At 33.8% G+C, this 22,892-nt stretch overlaps 1 protein-coding gene across 1 annotated transcript in view; it reads right to left on the minus strand.

The window, feature by feature from the left end:
- LOC138330530 (transient receptor potential cation channel subfamily M member 5-like) overlaps positions 1–22,892 on the minus strand; it is an 89,091-nt gene that overhangs the window by 40,360 nt on the left and 25,839 nt on the right. Inside the window, exons 6-13 of the mRNA XM_069278100.1 lie at positions 22,568–22,681; positions 17,442–17,500; positions 16,757–16,916; positions 15,291–15,435; positions 11,491–11,605; positions 6,115–6,322; positions 5,807–5,892; positions 2,866–2,994 (exon numbers count right to left, since the gene is read on the minus strand). Of these exons, the coding sequence (XP_069134201.1) occupies positions 2,866–2,994; positions 5,807–5,892; positions 6,115–6,322; positions 11,491–11,605; positions 15,291–15,435; positions 16,757–16,916; positions 17,442–17,500; positions 22,568–22,681 (1,016 nt within the window). The remainder of the gene's footprint in view (positions 1–2,865; positions 2,995–5,806; positions 5,893–6,114; positions 6,323–11,490; positions 11,606–15,290; positions 15,436–16,756; positions 16,917–17,441; positions 17,501–22,567; positions 22,682–22,892) is intronic.

Here is a 22,892-nt window from a genome sequence, read left to right on the forward strand (position 1 = left end):
TATAATTTTTACCGGATTTGTAAAATTAAAACCTATGCATTATAAGAACTGTAATGCTCAATATGTCGGTTATTTTGATGGTGAATAACATATAAAAAATTTCATGAGATGAAAAATACACGTAACTTAAAATATGTAGATTTGATTATCGAGGAAAAATTCACGTAACATCTAAAAGGCGAGGAAAATTTCCGAAAACGCATTGTCTGTGTGAATCCGGATTCAGTTCAGTTCATTTTACTTGTAGGCCTTATGGATATAGGCAAAACAACATTTTGACATAAAGTACATTATATTTAAAGGCCCACTACTTTTCCGGAGCAAAATTTAAAGGTTTTAAAAACATTAATTAAATATGATATATATACCGATGGCATAAGATGAGGCAACAACACCAAACATATGCAAGATTTCCTGCGTAATATATGATAACAGTGGAGATTCATTTCGTTGTTTTGTCATCTGGCGCAGTTATAGTCAACTACCGCGTGGTATTTACGCGGGAAACATAAGACGGCCCGCGTTATGAAAAATAACATTTTATTTAGTTGAAATAAATTGTTCAGAAGGCGATGATGAGTGTAGTATTAACGGTAAGTTAATAACTTTTAGGACTCAATAAAATTATCGATATCTTTGTACATTCTCATTTAAAAAATGAAAAGCCGTTTCGGAAAGGTATTGGTCCTTTAAAGCCACACTATAATACACTAATATATTAATTAAAGTTAAATTCGACTCCGATATTGTTAGTAATAGACATTTCCAATAGTAAGCGTGAACGTACTACGCGCGCAGACTCGGACGCGTACTAGGCAATTTCTGGGGGTCGTCCCAAAAGAAAAGTTCCATTATCTGTATTTGCAATGAACGTAATTTTAAACAGGACGCTTTATCCATTAATTATAATTTAATAATTCATTCAGAAATTTTTTGTAATGGTCCACCTGTTGTCGGTATAATGTGACCGGATTGGGTGTGTTGCTTGGTGTCTTCCACAACATACTTCAGTGATATCGCACTATAAAAAGGGCCAGTTTCACTATACAAGAAGACACAACATGAACATACCGCAGTCTCCCAGAACACGCACCTCGCACTACACACACGCTACACACCGCATACATGGGAGGCCGTTCTTACATGACCTTGGCTGTCAATAGGACGTTAAATTAATAAATCAATCATACAAACAAACAAAATTTCTAAACATATATCATCATACATGTATGCAGTTAAACGACAAACACTTATGTAATGCAAGTCATACATCATGTGAAGTGAAACAATAATTAATATCCGGCGATATACTGGATTCTCTATTTACGTAATTTAAATACGATAAGACATTCCGCCAGCAAAATTTCTTGCGCCAGCTAATGATTTCGTAATATTAATTAACCCAACATTCGAATATGTGCGGTGTGCGACACGAATCGCACAAATGTGCAGTCTTTAGAGCACATCGCATAGTTGGCTGCACGATGTCTATGCGATGTTCGTACTCTGTTTTTGGTACGTTGTGCGATCACACAGCAGTATATACTCCTGCCAAATAATCCGTTTCAGATTCGTTTCATTATTGGTGACGTTGAAAAATATGAATTGACATCTGGCATTGTGAAGACTCGAATTAAATCATGATATCGTTTTTTTTGTGTGTGAATATTCGATTGTTTGTATTTAATATATATTTAATATTCCAATTGTACATTTGTTTTACTGTTTTGCTTTTTAGACGTCCCCCAGTAATTGCTTATCACGCGTCCGAGTTGAAAGTCGATACATGTAAACATGCCTTCATTTTAAACTGGTCACCATTGAAGTTACGATTATTGCCGAACGGAAGTCGGAAAGTTCATGACCTGTTTTCGGAAGAGTTCGGACAGATGCTACGTAGTTACGGTAGTCACATGACGTTCTCGGCAACGACGTTACAATGTCGGTTAACTTCGGCTTGTTTGACTAAGTGTGAACCACCTAGCGATGTTTAATATTTATTTGATTTTTATCGAAATATTCCGAATCATAATCGCTCATCTTCACTTCGATTTAGTCCTGTATCTGCATGATTTACAACTGGATTTTTTTTCAACATTTTTCTAAATCATGAAAAAAATAAAAAAAGATACGGATTTTGGGCCTTTAAAAAGAAAGTTAAAAAAAGTTGAGTTAATATTATATGAAAAATATAACAATTGTTCGAAAACAAGTACATTATGTAGTAATGATTAAAAAAATCCACAATTTCAATTTATAGAACGGAAAGTTCAATAAAAATAATCTTATATATTTATATTTTTCTTCAGAGACAGTTTGAAATAGTTAAACAGATTATAATTTTGTATCAAATAACCATTATCCTTTTAAATATCATACAATGTTCTGAATCTAAGCTGGTTTATTGATAGGGTGGCATGAAATATTAGATTTGTACAATATACTTATGAAATATTCCCTTGTATCTACACTTACTTCATTGGGAATATTCTCACTTAAATAGTTACTGATATTATAAAAACAAACAGAGTGAGCTCTATAATGATATGTAATAATAATAGTATTATGATTTAAGTCTCATTTAAGTTGCCCGTTGTAATACCATTTTTTATTATGAAGCATAGCTTCAATAACTACACATATATACATGTTATCCATTGATATTGGATTCTAAAGATTTGATCAGTCAACATCTGGGGTGCAAGCTGTGTCATAGGCGAGTGCTATAAAGAAACGGTTACAAGGGACAACGGGTTTGAGGCAAATAAACGTTAAAGAAATGTTTTTGTAGAAAACAAAGAAAACAATTGCTGAAAAGTCACGTAATTCCCAGATAGCTAAGAACAACCTTGTTACAGTACGTACCTCCCTATATAAATCTCTGACTTTTGACCACGGTAGCTTTACATCTTTGTCCACTAGAAGTTCCGCTATGTTACACACATTTCCCTTGAGAGCATAAAAGAGCAGCTCTTTATGCAATGTAGAAGCATTCTGAAACAAATCAGATGCGGAAACACTTAAAATATCAAAATGAAACAAAAAAAGCCTAATGGGCCTTAACAACCATCTGACTATTATTTCAACATGTAGTAGAGGAGTAAAGTTATAGAAATAAAAATGGATAAAATAAAAATAAAAATACCAAAAGGGCAATAATGTTTACCTTTTTAAAATTAAGACTCTATAATTTTGAGATGTCTGATGGGTTTGGTTTGGTTTTTAGATTAACGTCATATTAAACCCAGAGATATTAAAGATATTAAAGTTATATGTGCCGTATTTTTCATACTCACGAATCAAGATGAGCTTTTAATATGCTATTCATCACCAAAAATTATCAACTTTTTGAAAATTACAGTGCTTTCAATGCATTGGTTTTAATTTGACATGTACAAATAAGAGCTGAAAATGATTTTTGGCAGTACTGCCAAAAATCATTTGTTTACATCAATAGTGAAATGAAATGAGTACATACGGTGAGACCATGAAGCCAAATTGTGGTCTACAATTTCATTACACATTTTTACAATGTTTTTAGTAATTGTAAAGTGACTTCTGCAGCAACTTCTACAACATTTTTTAGTACAAAATTTCCGTGTTATAACTAACGTTTATAAGTCATCTGAAGCCATTTGAATGGTTTTTACAGCTTTATTCATCAAACCTTATGGTTTTTGATAAATTAATGATGAAAAAATAGCATGTCAAAATTATCGCCCAGTTACGGCACATATAACTTTAAACAATTAAATTTAAATATTGATTTTAAAGTATATACGTTTAAAATAGCTCAGAAGTATCCGAAATATTCGGATTTTTCCAATATTACCCGTAAGTGACGGTTCTTTCAAATCGTGTGATATTTCATGCGACATTTACCACAATGTCAATAGTATATTGGTGCTTTTTTGGATCAGAACCATCATATATATATGCATCCATACTCACATAATGTATGTTTTAAGAGAGTTTGTAATGGTGAAATTTACAAGAAATACAGCTCTAAGTAAGCCAAAGTCATTCTAGTGAACATTTACATGCTACAGACTGAACAACTCTATATCTGTCAAGAGTCGTTTAATTTAGCCTCTTTGACGCCTGTGACCTTGAATGAAGATTAAGGTCAACCATTTGAACAAACTCTATAGAGACCTATTTGTTATTGGCAAGAAGTCGTTAAGCTGAACGTCAAGAGTATTCAGTATTAGAAGTTTTAAAGAAAAGTCTAAGAATGGCGCATAACAACGGACGAAGCATGATGACAATAGGGTCATCTTTGCCATTCGGGTCAGATGATCTAAAAAAACTAGAAATTGCCATAGGCAATATGACGAACTTTTCACAAACATTTAAAACTTATTATTAAAGAGCTGTAAAACTAACGATAAATTAGTTGAAATTCTTTATAGATTTCTTTTACACAAACGGTATATTTAACATCTGTGACCCTTCATATGTCTCAAGATTATATACAGCAACAAGTTAGAAAGAAAAGACCTTTGCATCTGATATATAAAATATCATGATTCTACATTTGGCCGAAATCCAGGTGAAAATGCCTTAGACTTATCTTAAAATGTATAGGTTCCAATTTTGATCCCTACCTCAAAACCGACAGTTGATTTTTTTAGAAAGATAACTTTTGAGATTATCTTTAGAACATGGCTTCAAATATGTGTAATCAACGGTTAGCGAGCTATGAGCATTGAAATACTTGTAATTGTAGTTGTTTATAGTAGCAAACTTTATCTTCATCTTATAGGCATTTTATATATGAAATATTAAAACCTTAGACCTTGCAGGTCTTGAGAAGAAAAGAAAATTAAAAAATCCTTTTACTTTTTTACCCCTACAGAAAACTGATAGTTGATATATTTTGTAATAGCATGTAGAAGGAAATCATTTAACCTTCAGATTATCTATAAAAAATTATTCATTAATTAAATCCGTAAAAAATAACTTTGGTGAGCTATAACCGTTTTTATTTTTGCGTTTTGACGTCTTAGCGCTGGTTGATCGAATAGGCTTAAAGTTATAAGTGTCATAACTAGGCGATAATTGTGAATGTTATTTCTTCTTCGATTATCTATTTGCAAACTATAAGATTTGATGAATTCAGCCGTGAAAAGCATTCAAATGCATCACCAAAAAAAAAATCTTTTTAAAACTATTATAATTTTATAATTCTTATATTGTCTGGATGGTCTTGGCAGTAACTTCCATGAAACTTATGACTGACACGCTGGAAATTATTCTAAAGTTCTTTCTTTACTTGAATTCAAACGTTAAGTAATCAAACCATATTTAGGATATTCCCATGGTGAACCTGCTGAGCCACAGGGCTTCACCATGAATGCTTCAAATATATGCACTGATCACAATTAACATCTATTTGTGGAATGTAAGGAGACAAATCTGGATTCAAGCACTCGGTAGCTACTATTATATTAAATTAGATACTCGCGAAATATAAGTGATATACAGTATTTGTTACAATTATCTGCAAAACGTGTTTGAGTAAAGTCATGTAATAGAAATAGACCAGGTAGCTTTATAGAAGATATCAGTAATATACACCAGTTAACAGTACGATAGGTAATTAGACATCAAAATCAATACGACAAGTAAAATTACCCGGTGTAAAATATTCTTTGTTCTAAAACATCTAAACTATCAATTCAGTTGTCATTAAAGCCTAATTCGTTGTATTATTCGTTTTCTATTTGTTTATGAAAAGGTTGTATTACATGCTATATAAGGAATGCTGAACATAGAAGATAAAGTACATAACTACTCATTTTACCTCTTTCAGAATCCCATCAGCTATCGCTATCTGGTAAAGCATGTATACAGCAAGCGGTGATGGTTTACTGGATGGCAGTGCGCTTTCTGTATGAAATAAACAATTACCAAAACTCTGACAGTACTACTAGTATATACAGTTCCAAAAAGGTATTAAGAATTTTACACACAATACTGAAATTGCAAAAAGTGTAAATTGATGTCACGAGAATTGTAATCAATATAAGGTATACTTAAAGAGTAGCTGTTTATTTTTATGAAGAAAATAAATGAAAATGATAGCAAATAAGATAAGATTTTCATATTTACCATTCGTAATTAATTTTGGAAATGACGACACAGCAGCAGCAACACTTTGGTTGTCTTTACTTGGTTGACTCTGGTTTCCGTGTGTTGCTTTGACTGAACTTGGAGGTGTACCTTTTACTTTGGCAGTGGCCCAGGTTCGAATGATGCCCTCACTCACTTTTTCCTTCATTGTCGTTGCCTTTTCAGTTAGTATATCAAACTCAGAGACCTAAAACCGAAAATGTAATCAACATTGAAATTAATTATATTAACTATTAAAATCAAAATAATGTACCATACATTAGTACAATATATGATGTGCGCGCATAATTGTTAATGTAAAAATGATGTTTTGAATGAATGCATACATACAAGATTATCTTTAAAAGTATGGGTTTCTTTTATTAATTCTATGTTTTTTATGCAAAGAATACAATTTTGTTTTCCAAAATATTTGTGTGCATACGTATCCTCTATGAGTATCGCCCATTGTTTTTTTATTCTGTCAGAGGGTACCACTGCACTAGCGGTAATATATTTTGAAGCTCTTCTGTGTCGTCAGGTAAACAAAGTGGCGATCGCAGTCTGATCTGTTCATTATCATTTAATTTATCAATAACTATGCCATAATACTGTTGTGTGCTAGGGTGAACGAAGTCGCTCGGACATAATTTCCCTATTGAATCGTAAGCAGAAAATGGCAAAAAACAATCAGGACCTAGCTACGAAACGGCAATAGCAGCCAGGAAAATCCAATGATGTTTGTCACCGGCACTCCATTACCCATCACTTCTGATCAGCAAACTACACTATAGGTACGAGATTATATTCTAATAAAAAAATCGATGTGAGATGTTACTGATTGTAAGCATAGAACTTCATTACCATACGGTGTTTAGCTCACCTGGCCCGAAGGGGGCTTATGCCATAGCGCGGCTTCCGTCGTCCTTCAACATTTCCTTTAATTACAGTCATAATATTCTACATGGATTGTAGTTAAATTTTGTTAGGTGCATCCTTTGGGGATGGGGAACAGAGTTTGTATAAATAGTGGCAGGAGGGGCGGGGCCAAATAGGGGGAAATTTGGCCAGAAACATATACTTGAAGGAAGGGAAACTGAGTCTGTATAAATTTTGGCTCTGACCCCCTGGCGCAGGTGGGACGGAACCAAACTGGAGAAAATAGAGGTAAGTATTTTACATCGCTTCTAGTCATAAAAATTCACATGGATTGAAAAACAATTTGGTCAGAAACATCCTTGGAGAAAGGGGAGAAAAGTTTTTAGCTCTGAACCGTCTGGGGCAGGAGTGGCGGGGACCAATAGCGGTAAACAGAGGTAAATCCTTTTTATCACTACCATTCATAGACATCTGCGTGTATTGTAACTGTAACCAAAGTTGACGAGAAACATCTTCTGGGTAAGGGCAACAGAGCTTGTATAAAGCTTGGCCTTAAACCAATGGAACAGGAGGAATGGGGCCCAATAAGGAAATTAAAAGTAACTCTTCAAAAGAAACAATGGTCCTGTATCCAGAACATTACTTGGCATAACAAACCAGGTGAGCAATACAGGCCCTCTTGGTTAGTGTCTTCCCGCTCAGTCAACATATTTTAACATTAGGCGATGAACAATATTGGGTAATTTACAGTTAAAGTCTGTTTTAGAAAATGACCTCAATGTATTTACCTGTGGCACACCTGTATATACTATACACTATTATACTTTATACACTATAAAATTATAGAAAGTACATCAGTACTTTACTTTACATTACTTACTATGAAAACAATTTAATGTCATATAATTCTTTTTAAAATCACATTTATTTAGATAGATCTAAATATATGTAATATAAACGCTTAACTCAAGATGCGTTTGCTACAAATTACTTTAATTCGTGATGTCGACGTGATAGGTACGCAATTTATTCCTTTTACAAACTGCCTTAGTTCGCTATCAAGTAGTAAATCCCTGTCAGTTGCAGATATCATGGAATAACAGCGGATATACAGCGCATATAATAAGCATGTATTGAGTATATATTGCGCACGGATAGCGTATGTAATGCGAATGGTTTTCGCAATCAAAATTTTGTGCAGTTCAAAAATTCTGGCAACGGAAAAATATGCCTCTGCGGATAATTGCAGACGCATGCGGATGTTGGTCGAACGATATCAGTACGATTTATGAATATTGCTGATTTTTTAGTTAATATCAGCCAATTTTGTGCGCAATGCATTTGCAAATCTTTCCTATCGCAAGTGGGACCCAGGATGTCTGAGGAACATACTCTGGTGAGCGACTGAAATTACGTTGTCTTCGTTAGCACCGTAGTTCTACGATGTATTCACGACGGTCTTAAAATGCGTCAGTAGTCGTGTTGACTTCTTAGAGTTCTTAGGGCCATCGGAGAGCTTCGTGTTTCCTTCGTATTGCATTCATGATTATGAATGTGTTCATTGCCGCCGATGATAACATGATGGAAAGACGAAGAAAACACGAATTGTGAAGTAGTAGGCCGGTTAAGTGACTTTTGATTCATGATTCAAATGTCTCCTTTGGTATATATGTACCTTAGGGCATAAGAAATTATCCAAAGACACACGCAAGATCTCAATGTTTACCCATAGTATGTGCGTTTTTTTCAAAATGGCCGCCAATGATATACAAAATTTTCATATTTCCATTTCTAATAAAACTAAATTGACGATATTGATGTCAAAAAATGAGCGTTTTTTGGCACGTGGAGTTCAATTATATTGATATGAACATTAAAGACTAGGCATTTAGAGCGTTTAAGGGAAAATTGAGGTTAAATAGAACAATTCTACTGTAATAGTGTAATGAAGACACGCATAATCTAGGAGATTGCTTTTCAGATGGTATTGTTTTATCAATAGGATCCCCCGGAAGATTATTTTATATCGATATTCTGTGCTGCTACAAATTCATTTTTGGACATCAAAGTAAATTTCTTACTTTCCGCAATTTATTTTATGCATTCTATGAATAAAAGAAACCCCTTAAATATCACTAATATTTCCCATTCGGACGCACACGACAAAATGATTTCCTTGTTGATCTTTAACTCCAAAAATACAGTGCAAGACAAGGCAGAAGGGGAGACAAAACGTTAAGCATATATATAGGAAGGGACTCTGTAAAGTTATGGTAAGCATAGCTAGTGGACATTGGTTAATTTATTTTTCAGTGATTCATACTTAAATACATTTTATCGCATAGTAAAATTGCTCATTGTAGCCAAAATATATTGAAGAAATTTCATAAATGTCGAAATAAATAAACAAGGACGGGAGATGTCGTTGCTAAAAGCCATCCAAGGGAAAAAGCAATGTTGGATTTCTATATACTACTAATTCAATATCAAATTAAACAGATTGTCTTTGGAGAATGAAGCCATTAATCTACGGTAAGATAAGCATTAGGTTCAAATGGGTTTTTACAACACCTGGTGGCATACATATGACCAAATGAACGAAACTTTGTTAGATAAAGCTTCAACCCATTTTTTAATGACTATGATATAAAACCTTTCATCAGTAATCGTACATTTAGGTCAACTTCATGACAGAAGAAATACTATAGATTTAGACTAGGACGCACTAAAGCAACAATATAATTCGGGATGTTATGTAATTTGACCAAAATCAGCAGGATTACCAAGCCAAAATCAAATGCCAGGGAAGTGAAGGGGATCTAGATTAAGTTTTAAGGTTAAAAGGATCCCTTAGGGGCCATTTTACGGCCACTCGGTGATGAGCAAAATATTTTGCAAGAAGATACATTAGGGTCAGCTGCGTAGTGTATATTCAGATCATCAGAGTTTTCTGGGGTCATGGTAATTTTAGAGGTCAAGGGTTAATGGGTGAAAATTCAAATTTCCATTGTTTACTTAAATCCTAATTAATTAAATAGATAGACTATAAACATAGAAATAATGTTGACTGCAGTTTTTGCCTGCAAATCTTGGGGTTGTGAATATCAGTTCAGAAAACTCATGAAAAATTATGAAGTAAGTCACATTGCCTAGTTAGGCATTTCTTCTATTCAATCATTAAAACTTTTAAGAAAGCGATTTGATTTTTGAATCTTGACATGACCTGTTTAAGATGATTACATTCTAGACTCACATTGGCTGGGTGTCTGCGTTAATGAACTACATATATGTCATCAAGAGTCATTGTTAGATCCTAGAGACCAGTTACGTATTCATGTACATGTACGTATTCAAAACTATGTCAAGCAAAAGAGCATATTGAATTGTCATCGATTTTAAATACATCATAATCAACAGTTTCAAGAATAGCTGAAACCTGGATATATGTTCTTTTAATATTTTTAATTCAAAGAAATAATTGATATATTTGATTAGAAGTTGAAGACTAATTTTGCGTTTGTGTTTGTTGATTAAAACGTTTGCGCTACCACATTTTGTACACTGGTGCCCCTTGCGGTTGGTTCCTCCATGGGTAAGATCCCACGCCCAGTGTCTGCATGATTTTAATATGAATTTAAGGCAAACCGTCAGAACAGCACAGCTATACTTCAGAAGTGTACATGTATGTACATTTGTCTCGAGATTAAAATTCCTTGATTAAATTGGGTCACTGACTTTTCTTAGGACTTTAAATACAATTCTTCAACGCTATTGACTAATATTCTTGTGTCGAGCAAAGACATTGTATATGTTTCATGGGCAGGTTATTGATATCCGGTCAATCAGATACACGACATGAATATCTTCAAATGTAATAGTCTATAATTCAGTTTTCTCTTTGGTCTTTTCCTATAAAAACAACATGTTATGTATAACAAAAATGCGCGGGGTTCTGTAGCGTCATCTTTGGCATTATACTTCATGACGTCATGGCTGATAGTGCCATACCCTTGGCAACACAAAGAGTATATTTTTGATCAATACATTTTTGTATCGTTCTTGTCTATATGTGGCTATCTTAAACTACTAACAGTAATTTCAAAGCGTATCCCGATAACACATTACGCATCTACACAAAAATCAAATCTCGTCATGAAACCTGATGCCAGATTTCCGCTCATTTTTGATACAGGGCAAGTGTTCCGCTTTTGATAGAAACACAAGATTAAAGGGAAATTGAACAATTCAATTTCAGTTATATCTTTCTGCCATGACCGACTATCGATATTATGTCAATGAATTACATATAGAGTATGCAAAGTTTAGAGGTTACACTTCTGTTTTTAGACGCTTCTGATGTTTTGCCTTCGATACATATTCGGTCGAAGGCGCGTAGAAATTTGCGCTCTAATAAATACATAAGATATGACAATGCCAATATTTTTCATCAAATAGGGAGCTTCTTTGCTTTTACTAGGCTACTTATGATATACAAACCATACTCCTGTTTTGCTTGATGATGTTTATATTTTCCTCAAGGGAAATGAAGTTTTCCTTAGAGAAAGTTATTCCAAAAAGCAAGGGTGCCTCTGTCGCCAATGCGTGTTCATCTCTATAAGTAATAAACAAAAATAATAATAAATCAGTGGTTGTTATCAAATGTTGTCATTCAAGATATTAACTTATGAACTAGACATAGCAATATTTCAGCCAGTAAACTGTAAAGTTATGAGGGGTATATCAAATAAAACATCCATAGAGAATGATCTTCAATAAATAGGGACTATGGCCTCCTTTTTACTTATCGAAACATCCTTGCTGAAAAGTTGAGTCTGACACTCTGGTGCCGGAGGTGCGGGATTCAACATAGAGAAAAGAGGACATTCCTGCAAATTGATTGTATTTATACTGAAGCGAATGGTTGTAGTTTGAAGGGAAATTGAACTATTCCATTTGAATAATTTCTTTCTGCCATGACCGACTATCGATATTATGTCGATGAATTATATATAGATTATATATAGTTTATTTCATTATGAATAAATAATTAATTTTCTCTTTGTTACTGGCTTTCTGATTGGCCTATTCATTTTTTTTTCATTCCACGATGAAAAAAAATCCGAGAATGGCGCGGAAATCCCGACGTTATCGTGACGTCACAATAGAAACATTGACGTTGCGTATTGTTTTGGAAAAAAATAATCCCCTGGAAAAAATCAATGGAATCGTACGTGTAAACGTATTTCATTTTATAACTAGCCTGGAAAATTAATTATGAGCATTGAAGTCACTATTTTTTAATTCCCTCGGGGTATGAAAGAAATTTTGTTTGCAAACTGTGTGAATCCGCGTAGCGGATTCTCACAAAAGGTTGCAAACAAAATTTATTTCATAACCCGATGAAATTGATCGATAATTGAACGATATTTTGATTAGATTTATTCCCCTTGGTTTCCGGACGTTTATGACAAGTCTTTAATTACTTAACAGCTAAGAAATGGGCAGATATCAAACTCGTTGTTACCATTTCAGCGAACAGTTCAACCATCTATTCCCCTGCTTTTTGAAATTTTTTTCAGAAATAGAAAAGGCTCAAAAGATTTTTACAAATGTCTTATTACACCAGCCACTGTACCAACTGGAATAACGAAGTGGGGACAGCAATTTAACTATGACACAGATAAATGGAAAAAAATATACAGAATTCCTTTTTTAGTCTCCCACAGTACAAAGCTACAGTGGTTCCAACTTAGAATAATCCACCATATATTAGTCACAAATAATTTCCTATTCAAAGCCAAGCTAGCTACAAGCCCTTTATGTACATTTTGTAACAACGCAACAGAAACGATAGTCCATTGTCTATGGGAATGTATAGAGGTTCAGAGCTTATTACAGGAACTTGAAACTCTAATGGACATTCTATTTATTCCTTTTTCTACAAACAAAGAATCTCACCTATTCGGAATTCTATCACCAAATACTAATCCAATTGATAACGAAATAATCATTATAATAAAACACTACATTTATAAGACTAGATGCTTAAATAAATCTTTAAACCTAAATGCCCTTATTAATACTATAAAGGAGCACTTATCAGCTCTGAAATTTTTAAACAATAACAACAATCAAGGGAAAAAACAATTGTTTGAAATTAATTTAAGGAAATGGAAACCATTATTAGAACTTTAAATACATTTTTTTTTTTTTTTTTCCCTTATGTACACACATTTTTCAATTTAATTTTATTAATTAATTTATTATATATACCAAGTATATATATACATATTTACATACACATTACATGCATGTACATGTATACGTACTTATACATATATCTATATCAACACAATAACCATATTACTATTAACAGACTGTTTTAAGTTTTTCTTTGACCCTTTCAGTGCCGAATTAAGATATAAATTTCCAGTCAAAATATTTAAATACAATTTCCTTTCTCTAGAGTATATTAAAACTACAATGATTGAATCTCCCTACCTCCTCTCCCCTCCCCTTTCTAAACTTTGTATCTCCATATACAGTATTCCATTTCTTTTTGTAAATTTTTTTCTTGTTTCTCCATGTGTATGCTCGTGTGTATCTGAGTGTGACTTGTGTGTGAATGAAGGTGAGAGACTGTGTGTATGTGTGAGTGAAAGTGTGTTAAGGTGTGTATAAGAGTGTGTATAACGGTGTATGTGTACGTTTATGAAAGGCAATAATGATGATGATGGTTGATGATATGACGATAAGGATGATGTTGATTTTGATGGTAATACTTATGATTATTAATGATAATGATGTTCATGAGGATAATGATCAGATGCTGATAATGATGATGATGATGATAATGATAACATATTAGTATTGACAATGATAATGATGATGATGATAAGATGCTGATAATGATGATGATGATAATGATGATAATAATGATGATTGATGACAAATGATTGCTTTTTGTTTTTATACTACATGTATGTATAAATGCCTTGAAAAATAAACAATTACAAAAAAAAAAAAAAAAAAAAAAAAAAAAAAAAAGAAATGGGCAGTGTTACAATGTTGTAAATAGTTTCTAATTTTACAATTAAATATAGGGAAGATATATTATCAACGAGAGGTTGATTGCTGTTGAAATTAATAAGTAGTTAATAATTGAAATTCTGTTTACCAAGAATCATCTACATATATATATAGTCTAGCTAGATTCGCTTCGGCAAGATTCTGACGGTGACCAATTCCAGCTGAGAAAGTCGGGGTTCCACTGTTGTTATCACTTTGGGGTATACGTTACAGGGAACTGCAGTATACAGCGACGTACTGACGAGTGAATGGTAACGGGGTGTCAGCTCGATTCCAGGTGTTCAGTAACAAAGGGCGACGTGTTGCTTGAACAGCGAGACTAGGTTTGCCAAAGCACTCGGTGCCGCGGTGACTCGGTATTGTAGTCACAGGTGTCTCGGTATAGGTATCGTAATACTGTGTACTTTGTACACGAGGAACTGACTGTCAAGTGAAACAGCCTCGATACACGGCGTTCAAGGTGATTCAATTGTTATATATATAAGGTGTAAATGAATCAGAAAATGGTTGTTAATGTGTGATCTGGAGTCAGGTAGACTAGCCATTTATTTGTATATATTGTCGGCAGCATTTAGTTTGTGTTTAATAATAATAGTGCCTGTGTCCAAGAAAGAACTTGGTAATGGACCGTACTACAGTTGTAGTTGCAGCACATAGTAACAATACTACAGCTAATGAGTAATGGAAGTTTTGTTGACAAAAGTTGACTAGAAATGGGAAAGGGGGCCAGATTTGTGTCCCCGATAGGCTGGTTTTTGTACAAACCATGGGTCTGACCTTTATTGGCCATATTGTTTGGGTCCATATAGGGGACTTGTTTGCAAATTCCTTTAAATTATTCTTTTGTTGTAAGTTGAAAGTACGAAGTTAACATTTGATGTGCAGCATCCGAAGAAAGGAAATCAATTTTCTATAAAAAATGGATAAATCCCGAGGGACTGTCACGGACTGGGGCCTTATGGTAAAACATTTTGACACTATACCTAGAGGCCTTCATCTCTGGCCATAGGTCGTTAATTTTCTCAAACTACTCCAGCTTACATCTGCCTCCAAAATTATATACGAATTGATTATAAATCGTGATACAAAAATAATTTCTGATATGTATAATCAGTTTACGTATAAACATTTTGAAAACTGTCTGGTTTATGCAAAGGCGACTTTTCCTCATCTCAACTTATATGAATTTTAAATATGAATCCCCTTACCTCAAACAGGCTCCAATGAGATCAGCTGCCTTCCCCGATCCGCGTATCAGCAACACAGGGAGTTGTGCTTTGACAGCTTTGGCCACGTGTTCAACAGTGTTCAGACCTCCTTCAACCACAATTAAAATGGTCGGTATCTTGAGTTCTGGATGAATAAGTATATATATAGGTACACAAGAAATAAAAACAATAACGTTATGACTGACTATTCATTTCTTGTGTAAATTTTTCGTCCGTAAGGATTTTTCTTCAAATTTATTACATAAATAAGTATATATGTAACTCAGCAAAGACAATATATAAAATGGAGCCAATACTCTTGCATTGGTAACACCGATTGTAAATTCTTAAATAGCAGTAGTGACAATCGTTTAACTTAAATCATTGAGAGTTAATAATTGCAATTCCTAACTCACTGTACATATCCCCATTCCCAAGATGATTTTCTAGACCCCGATTGGCTTATATTTGTGTACTTTTTGGGCTGCTGTCGTCTTAGTGACGGCACTTTCAAAAGTATGTGCGATGACTTTGAAAGGAAAGCTATCGCTCTTTCCAACAGTAGAAACCGTTTTGTGAAGACGTGCTAGAAATGTGATATGATTTTAGCCGCTAAAGCTAGGTGGGGTAGACGTTTTGTATCGCGGAGCTTTCCATTCTTTACGTGTAGAGTATGATTTTTTTCCAATTTTTGATCTAGACCCCTAAAACATCTAAAAATGTTCTTTGTGCACTCTGGTGGGGGATAACTATATAAACTGTAACTAATTATCAGGTCCCTGTGGAAGGCTATTGATCTTCATAACATGACTGAAGACAAGGTTTTAAAGGGCGCAGCCAGATGATTCAGTACCCACTAATTATGCAATGCTATAAAGTGCAATTTATGGAAATAGCGTAGCCTAATGATCTTATTTTATTCATAGTAAATTCACACTCTATCCTTGTCCCAAACCCCCATTTGAGAAGAAAGACATTTTTTCTCAGTAAAAGATATTCCGTTTTTTGTCAGCTGATTGAACGCTTGCAAATTAAGAGCGATAGCACTGAGATTCTGCCGGATGAAGATTATGTTCGTCGGATCATAAGAGCGTGTGAACCACTCAATTATGTAATGAGCTTACTTCAAACACCATATTCATGCAGGGTAAAAATATGGCGACCGCAAACCGAAGCTGTCAGTATGTAGGATTGAATTTTGAAGATTGGGTTTTCTCTTATATTTTCATGTATGTGTTACCTTAGAAGTGCATCGCACTTCGTGCCCTAGTACCGCGCCCTTATTATACATGTATTTTCTCTGCTAAAATATGTTTTAAAACTCTGTAATCGAATCCAAGGCATTATACTTCACATTCTATACATCTTTGCGAGTTATCTTTAAGTTTTGTAACGTATATACAAAGTCTGAAAGAAGAAACACATGAAGTCCAATATTTTATATGATCAATTATTACTGTACTTACCAAACACGTGGTTGGTCAGTTTCAGGGGCGATGTCTTCTTTTCTGACAGTGCCTTCTGAAAGTCCACTAATGAGCCATAATATGGCTTTTTCTTTTCAAAGACATTGTCATATTCCTTGGGCAAACGTTTATCAGATACATCATTTAGAGTTTTCGTGTCCTGTAACGATACACCATTTACATATATACATAAGAGTTAAAAGCTAACATCATTTATTACGTGATGCCAAGCTCATTATGAAGTGTTCAAAATCAATCTCAATCTAGCGAATGGTTTAAAAACAAAAGTCCCCAGTTAGTCATTAAAGTTTTAATGCTAAAATATGATTAACTAGGACCTAATTCTTCAGTTTGTCATCTGTTTGAACTGTTATTCACATACTAATTTGCAGGCAAAACTGCAAGCAACAAACAATCATTTTCACTATCATATGTATTTAATTTGGACGTAAGGAATTAAAACATCAATTTTCACAATTTGAACTTTGACCTCTGAAATTACACTGAGTGTGCAGAAGAAAGTATGTCTTGAATATCATACAATATATGCAGCTGATCCTAAAGTGTCTCAACGCAAAAATAGTTTGCTTATCACTGAGTAGCCTTCAAACGGCAGGAAGTAATACATACCCATCTTTTAAGAATTCACAAACACGTTTAAAAAAGGATAAGAAATACTATATACCTGTTTTATTCCAATCAATAAAAACGTGTCCGGATAGGCTTTTTCTTGTGGATCTGCATCTTGTTGAAAAAATATGACGAATTAGATAACATAAGAGCAAATCCACATTACATGAAATGCAGAACCTCATTTACAGTGATAAACCATGCTAATTTATTAACACTTTCAATTAAGAAAGATATATAACTTTTAATTAACTATAAAACTTTACGAACAATAATAGTAGAACTGAAGAAATATGACTGCCACAGATTTTGTTTAAATTAACGTCCTATTAATAGCCAGAGTCATGTAAGGACGGCCTCGCAACATGTATGCGGTGTATAGTGTGTATGAAGTGTGAGGTGCGTATTTTGGGAGATTGTGATATATTCGTGTTGTGTATTTTTTTATAGTAGAATGCTGAGCGCTAAGCAGGACCAGAAACTATCATTATTATTCACTTTGGTATATCTCGGCCAGGGGACAGAACCTAGAGCCTAACTCAGTGGTGAGCGCTCACCAGAAGGTCAAAACAGGGTGACGTTATGAAGAACTATTCACAGTATAGTATGTATCATGTAGAACAATCATCCATTGATCAACGCAATTAGTTTAAAAACATAGTGGTGATTAATATCACAATGGCTATCTTTTAAATATTTGATTTTAACTTGATAATAGAGCCATATTAAAGTTCCACTACCTTTCCGAAATGGCTTTTAAAGGATTTGTGTAGCCAATTTTTTTTTGATAATACGTCAGGATATTGCTTTGGATGAATGAAAAATTAAGTTCCACCCAACAAGTCGCCTAGCTTTTAGCGCTATCGGTTGGTTTTGGTCGTGATTTACGGGTAGTGTCGACTACGGTTCAGATATATTGAGCTAGGCGGTCACGTGGTCTTGTGATGTCACAGTAGTCCGCGGCTACACAAGGTAAGCCTATAGCTAGTACTATACATCTATACAGCACATACACGTATACGTTAGATCTACAATTTGAGTTTTTCGAGTAAAATAATTATTCTAACTTTATGATATAGATATTTTCAGTTTCAATACATTCCATTTACACCATTTCAAACATTCAAACAAGCATATATCTAACTTTAGATTAGATAATCAGTCCAATTTGTTAGCGATATCAAAATGATGTTCGGATCAGTCTGGACTGAGATTTAGATAGCATATGTAAATTTCTGTGTAATAAAAAAACCAGTATAATGTAACACTATCTTTTTACGAGTAAAATCCCAAAATTTAGCATGAATAAATCTAGAATCCGTGTTTTTATTTCAAACTTCTGCCATAACGATGCAAACACAGCACAGTTTTTTGAGTAAAAATAAAATGTGGACGGTTTTATCAGTTATGTGATATTGGAGTAACAGTACCGAACTTATACCGAAAATAATATGTATATTAAGTATCGATGTGAATAATTTACCCATACAACTAATGTCAGCCCCCTATAATTATTTGGGTCATTGATATCACCTTTTTTGGTACTACACAACCTTTGGACCATGACTCTGGAAAAAACCCAGACCTGAATATATTATTGAAAACATTAGTAATACACAGACGTAGTTCATTCGAACAGTCTATGAAAACCTCATTCAAAATGTCATCTTCGCTACAGCTTTTGCCCCTTTTCAGATTTTGTATGGCAGCTAACACTTCATCGGTGCTTATCTGCCTGTCTAACTCTTCAAAACTAGGCTCTCCGTTACTCCAAATGTAGGCATTGTCAAATTCCTTATTATTTAAGTTTTTGAAGTGGGTACAAAAATCATCAATCTTTAAATCCGACTGCGATACTTTAGCTTTTTGTTTCGAGAAATATTTAAAGAACTGTTTCGGATTATTTTTTCTAATCAGATCTAACATCTCTTGTATTGTCTTTTCAATTTATTTTCATATCTTTTGTATTCTGTTTTTTGTCAATAAGTATATGATGATTAACTTCTGACTTAACTTTATTAAAATTTGTCAATGCCTTTTTATAGTCAGCATACTTTTTCTTACATTCATTTGTAAACCATGGTTTATCATCACACCTTTAAGCTCTAATTGGCTCAGACATATTACACTTCGAATACGCTTTACGAACCTCACAATAAGGTAAAACACAAGCGTCAATAATTTCAATTTTAAATCATCAATTACACCATTTACATCTTTTTGGGAACTAACTATTCTGTTACTTATATTCATCAAATTACTTGAATTATCACTCAGGCTTTTTTGAATGATGTTAATATTTTCATTTTTTCATTTAACAGACTCACACTCAGCTCTTTCCTTACTTCTAGATCGTGTACTTGTAGACAAAGCATCATGTTTATAATTCAATCGTATTCTAAAAGTGATAGGTGCATGATCTGAAATCGTTAAAAAATTTCCAGACTTAAACATGCTAATATCATTAAAGTTTTCAATAGATGTCAATAAATAATCTATAGTACTTTTTCCATTTTTACTGTAGAAAGTGAAACTTCCATCTCTGTCACCTTCGTGACGGCCATTGACAATACGTAAACCACTAGCTTTACACAACGATAAAAGTCTTCTACCAAATGAGTTCACATATTCATCCATATTACTTCTAATCTCTAAGTTTGCATCGCTGTTGTAGTTAAAACGTTCTAATCTATCTAGTAGATCATTATTTGGTATGTCATTCTCAATAAAATCATGTCTAACACCTGTTCTCGAATTAAGATCTCCAAGCACGTATACCGAACCTTCATTATTATATTTGACAAGTGCTTCCTCTAAACTCTGAAACAAGTCAGTATTATTAGATGTATAAAATACACTATTTTCCGGGGGAAAGTAACAAAAACTAAAATGAATTGTACAATTTTGTTTGGTGTATTTCAGAACTATTATTGAATCGTTGGTGTTATGTACAACTGTAATGTTATTATATAAATTATGTTTGTAAAAAATAACTATGCCCCCTCCCCTTCCGCTTTTCCTAGGAAATGCGAAACTAGAGTAACCAGGACATTCTATTACATCTTCTTCTGAAATCCAACATTCACTAATGCACACAATATCGTTATTTTTAATGGTTTCTAAAAAGTCACTGTCATTCAACTTTTTGCAAAGACCTTTCCCGATATTCCATGAAACCACGGATATAGAATCCGTACAGTCACTCTCCGCGCCTCCCTATCTCAGGTTGAATGGCGTTCCATGACTCGTTGTCTCCTTTAGGTTAAGTTGGGGGTGATGCTCGCTGGAATGACCATTGGCTTCGAAAGACCCATTACCAGCCTCGAAAGATGATAATCGTGCTCTAGAGGTAGGACGATCCACAGCACTGTTGGGAGTAGATGCCGTCCGTTCTCTCTTACCAAAGTCATTTATGTAGTGTGTGTTTTCAGGACTGTTGGTATATACCTTTTTCTGAAAGGTTTCCTCAACAAATGAACTACATAACCACTGAGGAGGTGATAAAATGATTTTGAGGCAAGATAATTAACCTAATAAGGTAAACACACTACTGTCAGAGCGATTTGAGCAGTTCTAGACAAAAGTTGCATTACTCTACGAGCAAAGGACAGCGTTCGGCATACAAGATGTTCGACCACAATGTGTAATCATTACACACGCATTTCACCACCATGGGCTTTTCTGGCATATCAAAGTAAAACCGACTGATCTAATTTCCATTAGAACTGTTTTTTTTTCTCCGATATATGTACAAGTTTTAATGTTCTTTTAAACTGAATTGTCCCTTTAAATATATGAAAAATAATTAATTGCATCCCGAAAAAAATCCGTGGTACTATGTCCTATATAGAATGAAGTACTGATTGCGCATGCACCAAAGGCAAAAGAAATTATTTTATGTTATTTTTTGTGTTAACAAGGCATATATATACACGATTAAACGCCAATTATTTTTCAAATGATGAATATTAGTTATGCTCTGTCTGCGGTGGAGCATCTTTAAGGTTAAATCTTTGGTTGAAATAGTTCTTAGAACCATTTTTGGTAAACTGCCATTATACAGTCACAAACTTTGTAATTCACAATGTATCAAAGATACAGACTACAGGAAAATATTATCTAATTAAAGCTTATTCGTTGCTGAACTCCTCGACAAAAAATCCAAAATTTTTATTTCCTTGTGGATTTTCTTTCATAATTACACGAATATACCTGCTATTATACACTGTACATAAATTAGAGTATTTTAAACATCGAATTTCACTCTTTTAGTTATTTACATTCGAGCCAAAGTTATTGTACGATTAACTTCACTCAAAAGTAATCATAAAAAATCGTTGATCGGTTTTTCCTGTGACCGTCGATGTAAGTGATAGCACATCAGTTATAGTACAGCTATAAGCCACGGACTATTATGACGTCACACGGTTTAGAGCTAGAAAATATGCATAATCGGGCGGTCAGAATTTTGGACCTCGATATGGACGGCTTAAAGGTTATTTCGGTCGCACGCGGCACGGAGCGGTTTCTACACGTTCTAATAAAGCCATTTCCAGCATAAACTGAAATTATCATTTTTGACTGCACAAACCCTTTAATGTTTAAAATGGGAATGTAAAATGAGATTGATAATTTTGTAAAGTTTTAGAGACAATTATAAGCTGACAGGTAATGCTACAGTTATCATCACCTTCTGAAAAATTTAAATAAAATAAATTAAATGTTAATTTTCATAACGCGGGCTGTCTTTTGTTTCCCGCCGTCATCTTAATAACCACGCGTTAACTGCGCATGGATAGTAAAACGGAGAAATGAATCTTCATTGTTCAAATAAATTACGCAAGGAATCTCGCATTTAATCGGTGTTGTAACCTCATCTTAGACTATCGATGTAAATTTTCTTCTGTTATTGTCTTTCGAATTTTTGTTTCAGAAAGGTAGAGGGCCTTTACATTTCACTAGCAATTTAGTACTGTAAACTTAGTTTTCAAAGCGATATAATTTTAGAAAAGCCTACTAATTATAAGCATTTTGTTTCTATTTTACATGTGTTTGCATATTTGTTTACGGCGATGTATTTCGCGACTTCTAACTATGTATTTGCGAAATTCAGGGGCATTTCTTCCAACACTAAAATAATTTGGTTTGCAATATGGCTATTTATCGATAACAAAAAATTACCTTTAAAGATGGTTGTGTAATTCTCTATAGCTTCTAATGTCATTTCCGTGACAGTCCCATTTTTAGTGACTCGTGTTTCCGCAATAGGTGATTCTTCAAATATAATCCATGGATCTGAAAGAAATATATGGAAAGTAAATTGTACTTGATAGTAATTATCTATCTTTTCGAGAACCTTATAGTATTTAGTTCTTATAAACTTTCTGATTTTAAACATTCAAACAATAACAATTGTTCTTATCTCAATATTATTATTAAGGAATGTGATGGGACATGCACAGCAGAATCACAAACAGCAAGGAGATTATATAACATTGATCATCGT

The sequence above is a fragment of the Argopecten irradians genome, chromosome 1 (assembly GCF_041381155.1).
Source record: "Argopecten irradians isolate NY chromosome 1, Ai_NY, whole genome shotgun sequence".
In the NCBI taxonomy this organism is placed as follows: domain Eukaryota; kingdom Metazoa; phylum Mollusca; class Bivalvia; order Pectinida; family Pectinidae; genus Argopecten; species Argopecten irradians.